At 41.0% G+C, this 6,000-nt stretch overlaps 1 protein-coding gene across 4 annotated transcripts in view; it reads left to right on the top strand.

Annotated features, from left to right (window-relative positions):
* Positions 1 to 788: 788 nt before the first annotated feature.
* EIF2AK2 (eukaryotic translation initiation factor 2 alpha kinase 2) overlaps positions 789 to 6,000 on the top strand; it is a 24,557-nt gene continuing 19,345 nt past the window's right edge. The window contains exons 1-3 of one of the 4 annotated variants that reach the window (XM_083831395.1): positions 789 to 1,167; positions 2,445 to 2,576; positions 5,330 to 5,444. In XM_083831395.1, the coding sequence (XP_083687521.1) occupies positions 1,148 to 1,167; positions 2,445 to 2,576; positions 5,330 to 5,444 (267 nt within the window). In that variant the 5' untranslated portion in view covers positions 789 to 1,147. Of the gene's footprint in view, positions 1,168 to 1,592; positions 1,880 to 2,444; positions 2,577 to 2,709; positions 2,862 to 5,329; positions 5,445 to 6,000 lie in introns of those variants that run through there. The other 3 variants (XM_083831394.1, XM_083831396.1, XM_083831397.1) reach the window with 3 other exon arrangements.

The raw sequence follows: 6,000 nt of genomic DNA, 5'->3' as shown, positions 1-6,000 counted from the left end.
TGCTGTATTTGTATGAACACTATTTGTATGAACACTGCTGTATTTTGTATGAACACTGTGATTAGCAAATAAGGCAATAAAACCACTCATTAGAGCTTCTTCTATCAGAAATATCTATTTCAGCATGCATTATCTGTGTGCAATCTTTTACTTTCAGACACACCTTATTAGTTCCTCATAGGCTGGTTTGGGTTGGAAGGGCCCTTAAACATCACCTGGTTCCACCCCCCTGCCATGGGCAGGGACACCTTCCACCAGACCAGGTTGCCCAAAGCCCCATCCAGCCTGGCCTTGAGCACCTCCAGGGATGGGGCAGCCACAGCTTCTCTGGGCAACCTGTGCCAGTGCCTCACCACCCTCAGAGTGAAAGATTTTTTCCTAATATATAATCTAAATCTCCCCTCTTTCAGTTTAGAACTGTTGCTGCTTATGACTAATATCATCAATTGTTTTTCTTTTTATGTGCAAGATGATTTTACTTTGAAATTTAATGTTTTGAATTCTCTTATGTTTTTCTCTGCATCCCCACTGCTAGCTGAATGTGTTCACTTTTGGTCATGTCTGTGCTCTGGAAGAGAAGAGTATGCTTCCGAGATGCAGGTGGATGCCCAAGCCATTTCCTCGTTCTGAGGATGAGACCTGAAACTTCTTTCTCCACTCCACAAGTGTCTGGTTTCTACTGGGAGGAGACCTCGCTGGAGGTGGGATATAGATATAGGTCTACAATCTGATCTTGCAGATTTCTTTCTTTCTTTTCCCTTCTTTACTTTTCAGGAATATATTATTATTATTATTATTTTAATTGTAGTGAGAGACTTACTGTGAAGTGCCTTAGTGTTCTTTGATATCCATAGCATATTTTAGGTTTAAAGAAGAGTTTAACTATGAGGCATGAGAAATAGCTCTTACATTGAAGAAAGTTATTTGTTGACTGAAAGCAAAACAGGACTGTGAGATCAGAGCAGGCTGAGTGGACTGACATAACATTCAGCACTGTTAGATACAATCCATGCTGGAAGGAAAAATACTTAAGTGACTTTTTTTTTTTAAATCTTTTCTAAGTTCAGTATGTGCAGTTTGGCATCGTCTCTAGAAGGTGGAAGACCACCTTTGTTAAATCAACACTTGTCAACACAGGAGGAATGTGATGAAGCAACATGTAAAAAGGTATGCTGATTTTTTTTTTCTTAATTAGCGGTAAGGCTTCATTTGGAATGATTTGTACTTACTGGTCAACTCATTAAAAAACTCCCTTGGGTGCAAAAGGGTAGGGGAGGGTAATAAAGGTGGTTAAGGGTGGAGGAAAAATTTACATAGAGAGCTTACAGTAAAATGGGATGCAATAAAATAATACGACACAGTAAAATAATATCTAACCAAAAGGATAGCAACGGAGCTGAGAATTTGAAATGAATAAAAGGGAATGCACTTTGTTATGGGGCCTAACTACAGTTTGGAATTCGTTTCCTTGGCAAGTTGCTCAAGACCACTGCAGCACTGAAGGAGAGGGGGGTGCTGCTGTGAACACCAAGAATGGTTGGAGCTGTTACCGGCATGGGCGTGCTTGGCAGGGGACATGAACGTGTCGCCGGGCTAGTCAGAGAGGGAGAAGGGCTACCAAAACCCATCTGTATTTGGGAAAAGCTCGGGCGGCGTGTCGCTGCGCTTTCGCTTTCATTTCCAGCTGGGGGCCGGCGATGCTGGCGGAAAAGAAACTGGGCGGTGCAAAGCGGGCCGGGCCGGGCCAAGCGGGCCGCACTCCGGGCTGCGCAGCGGTGCCGAGCGGGTCGGAGCCCGGGTAATGGCGGCCGGGCCCGGGGGGCTGCGGCCTGCAGGGGCCCGGCCCGGGGGGGGTCGTGGGCAGCGCCGCGGGGCACGGGTTGTGTGGTGTTTATATTTATTTATTTGTTTATTTTTAGTCCCCGTTTAAATGATGTGCTTCTTGGCTTATTCTTTACTGTCCTTCTGTAATTTTTTTTTTCTCTGCTCGTCGTTCTCTCGCTGCCTATTTTAGCTATTGTCATTGCCATGGATTTATCTGTTGTATGTATCACTGAGCTTGACGGGCCTCACGTTTTGAAAGCATATGTTAAAATGTCTCTCGGTTCCACTCTGAAGGAATCGGTTTTAGTTCTGTCTGGAGAAATGGTTACTGATTTTTCTCGGGATTCAGTGAATGACTCAACCTTTTCTTGCCAAGAAATCTGTTAAGAAATCTTTCATAATCATTGTATTCACTGCTCTGCTTTCTAAACCTGTTATTCCAGTAAGTCTTCAAAACAGTAGCAAATCAACCACTTGAATTAGAACCTAGAAATTGTTTTCTACGAACTTTATCCTATTGGCAACATTTTATATTCTATATCACAGTAGTGGTCTGACAGAATTGAGGTTATCGCTGTACTAATGCGTGGAGGCTTAGACATGTCCTTCAATATTTACAGGGCCTTCATACTCAGATACTGTGTCAAGATGGAACGAGAGTGTATGGGCAAGATCAACAGTTACTGTCAAAAGAATAAATTACAGCTTGAATATGTCACCGTGGACAGGACAGGCCCATCTCATGATCCTGAGTAAGTTCACTATGCATGTCAGTAACCATCAGGATTCTTGACAGAAATTGGGCAAAGGCTGTAGTCATAGAAGTTGATTGGTTGAAATTGTATGTGTGGTAGAGAGCTGTTTGAAAACACAGAGGGGTGGGTGGGTACAGAGGATGTCATGTGATGCACAGGGTTTAAGGAGAAAGCTCTTTTCAGAGTTAATGGCTGTTCATTGAGAGCAATAGCAATGCATATGTAACTGGTAACTGCATCGTATTTATGCTATGCATTTGTCATAGAATAATACTTCAGGAGGTGGGTGGATTGCAGCAAGTAGTTTATGGCATGCTAATTTAAGTGCTTTATTTTTTTATTTAGTTTTACAAAGTACAGAAATTATTTGTGATTTACATTGTTAATTTCTAAACAGAAAGTTTGTGCATATATTAATTGTTTGGGTACCAGGGTTCTTTCCCGTAAACTGTTTTGCTTTTATTTTTAGAGACAGTTACAAGTGATCAAATGTGTGTTGTTTTTTTAACACAAATATGGTGGTTTGCTGTTTTTTTCTTACCAGAGATCATAGATACCCACCATCTGTGATGTTTCCTTCTGTTTCTTTGCTAGTTTGCATGAAGACAAGTATCATGTTAATAATCATAGAATGGTTTGGGTTGGAAGCGACCTTAAAGATCATCTAATTCCAATGCCCCTGCCATGGGCAGGAATACCCTCCACTAGACCAGGTTGCTCAAACCAGTATGTTTCTTTAAGTTACTGTCTCCATGTTGCCAGAAAGCACTCTCTGTGCTGTTTTCTTTTTAGACCTGACCATAATCCCAGAGTAAATTATTAAGTATTATCTGGGTCTCCAATTTTGATCAATTTTTTTTCATGCAGCTCATGAAAGTAACCCTTATCACAGTGCTCACGCAGCTACATGTTCATGCTTAAAAAGGGATGGCATGGGACTAATAGAATTTGCATACATTTCAAATCTACTCATTTATTCAATTTTTTGCACTTTTCCATTCTTCTGTTATGTTCAAAAAATATAATTCAGCCAGCTGTCTTGTATCTGTACGTGGCGTGTGCTGTGACAGTGTTATCTAGAAAAATCCTGGATGACTTGGGCTGTTCTGAGGAGCAAAGTACACAGTGTTGTGCCACAATCATGAGTGCTGTATACTCCTTGGGTGCTCCTGTGGTGCTCTTTCAGAAATAATTTCTTTTATGCTTTTTTCTTTTTTGTATGCTGTTTTCTATATGTAAAGCATGCAGCAAACTGGTGTGCCTTGTCCTACTCTTTACCTCCTGAAAATCTCTTGTTAAGGCTTGTGTATGCAAAATTGCAGGCAATGTTTTGCATCACAGTCTGTTTTCCACCTAAACATTTCATGTATTCATTTATTTCTGGATGCGATACAATCTGGCTGAAAACAACCATGTGCTATTAACTCACTGTGTTGTGGTGGTCTGACCTCAGCTGGCAGCTAAACCCCCAGCCAGCCGCTCACTCACTCATCCTGCTGTATAACAGAGGGAATCAGAAGGACAAAAGTGAGAAAAACTTGAGATACGGAAAATTTAGTGAGGCAAAGCTGTGTGTGCAAGCAAAGCAAAATTCTGTCACTGTTTCCCATCAGGAGGCAGACGTTTAGCCATTTCCAGGAAAGCAGGGCTTCATCATGCTTAATGGTTACTTGAGAGGGCAGATGTCATAATCCCAAATGCCCTGCTTCCTCCTACTTTCCCCCAGCTTTTATTGCTGAGCCACATGGGATGGGATGGGGTACTCCTTTGGTTAGGTGGGGTCAGCTGTCCTGGCTGTGTCCCCTCCCAACTTCTTGTGCGCCCCAGTCTCCTCGCTGGTAGGGCAGAGTGAGAAACAGAAAAGGCTTTGCCTTTTTTGCAAGCACTGCTCAGCAATAGCCAAAATGCTATCAATTCTGTTTCCATCACAAATCCAGAACACAGCACCGTGCAAGCTTCTGTGGAAAAAAAAAATTTGCCAGCCCAACCTGATTGAGTACAGTCACTCTTGAGCTGACTTTTCCTGGTCTGACTCACTGCGCTGCTGCTTCAGAAGCAGTGCATAAATAGTTGTGTGCCAGAGGTGGAGAGGATCAGTGGCTGAGTGTTAGAAGGGCGGGACTGGTTGGTCTTTTGGGGGAAATGGCAGCAGGGAATTATGCTGGAGTTGAAGTGACTGCACAATCCCATGTTGCATCTCTGATGTGCCTCTGTTCTTTTTTTGAGACCCAAAGTGGCCAAAAGGGACTGCCTTTAAACCTGGGTCTCGTGAAGCACCAAATGCATTTTTTGCACTAAGCAGTGTAGGTAGCACTGTATCAAAGGTGAATGTAATATCATTTCTGGATGCATGAAATCAAGATTAGCTGATCTTTTCCCTTCATATGGTTTTGCAGCTCTGAGATACGTTATGGTGGTAGGGCTTCACAACCTTGCCTTGTAACAATGCTGACCTTATGCATTCTTTAGTAATTTTGCTTATAAAAGGAGTTAAACATTTAGAAACACTGTTAGAGCAAATAAAGAATATGCAGTTGTGATTAGGGAGGTAAAATTTTTACAAGTATTTATACTACAGATTTGTGATAACCTAGAGTAAGATGTAATAAAAACATGCGAATGCTCAAATACCTCCACAGGTAGTTTATAGTGCTTTGCACATAATAAAAATAAAGTTGAATCTGAAAAGGTGTTTAAGTGTTTATGAGACAAAATCTAACAATGTTACAGAAAAGTCTCCTTTGTTGCAGGTTCAAGGTGATGGTTAAAATAAACAATGTAGAATATGGCATGGGCACTGCTAAATCTAAGAAGGAAGCAAGAGCAGTAGCAGCAAAAAACACATGGGAAATGATTGAACAAGAGGTGAGTAAACTGTATGACGTGTGTATTTCTTTTGCTAGTAAAGGTTAAAGATGATTCTCTAAAAGTAGCAAATAAAATAGCAATGTTTAATTTGGAAGAGATTCTAATTACTTAGTTACATTGTCTTTGTCCTGTTTTATTCAGTGTTTTTCAGCTTTTTACCACTGAACTATTTGCCTTATTATTCTACTACTGGGTATTATCAAGAGTATTTTCTCCTGTTGTGTTATAGAAGGATGAGGAAATTTGTTTGCCTCTGTTAAGCTGCATTGGCATGTGATGGCTGTTGAGCCTTCAGAATGTCTTCAGAACATTTGCAGGCTATTATTCAGTGTGTCTGTTGCCACTTTACTCATAAAATATCTTACTTCCGTTTGATCTGTTTAGTCTTTGTTTCTCGGTCATTATATTCTTTATGGCATAGTTGATTCTAAACTGCCTCGATTTTTTTTAGGTTTGAATTTTGTTCCTTGTTTCTGCCAGGTGTTTTTTGGTAACCATTCTCTAATTTACTTTTTGGCTCTGAATGCTTCTTAGCACCTTTTGAGTGAAATCT

The sequence above is a fragment of the Anser anser genome (genome assembly GCF_964211835.1).
Source record: "Anser anser genome assembly, chromosome: 3".
Taxonomy (NCBI): Eukaryota; Metazoa; Chordata; class Aves; order Anseriformes; family Anatidae; genus Anser; species Anser anser.
The sequence above is the reverse complement of the archived record's forward strand: the minus strand, read 5'-3'. Positions and strand labels throughout refer to the sequence as shown.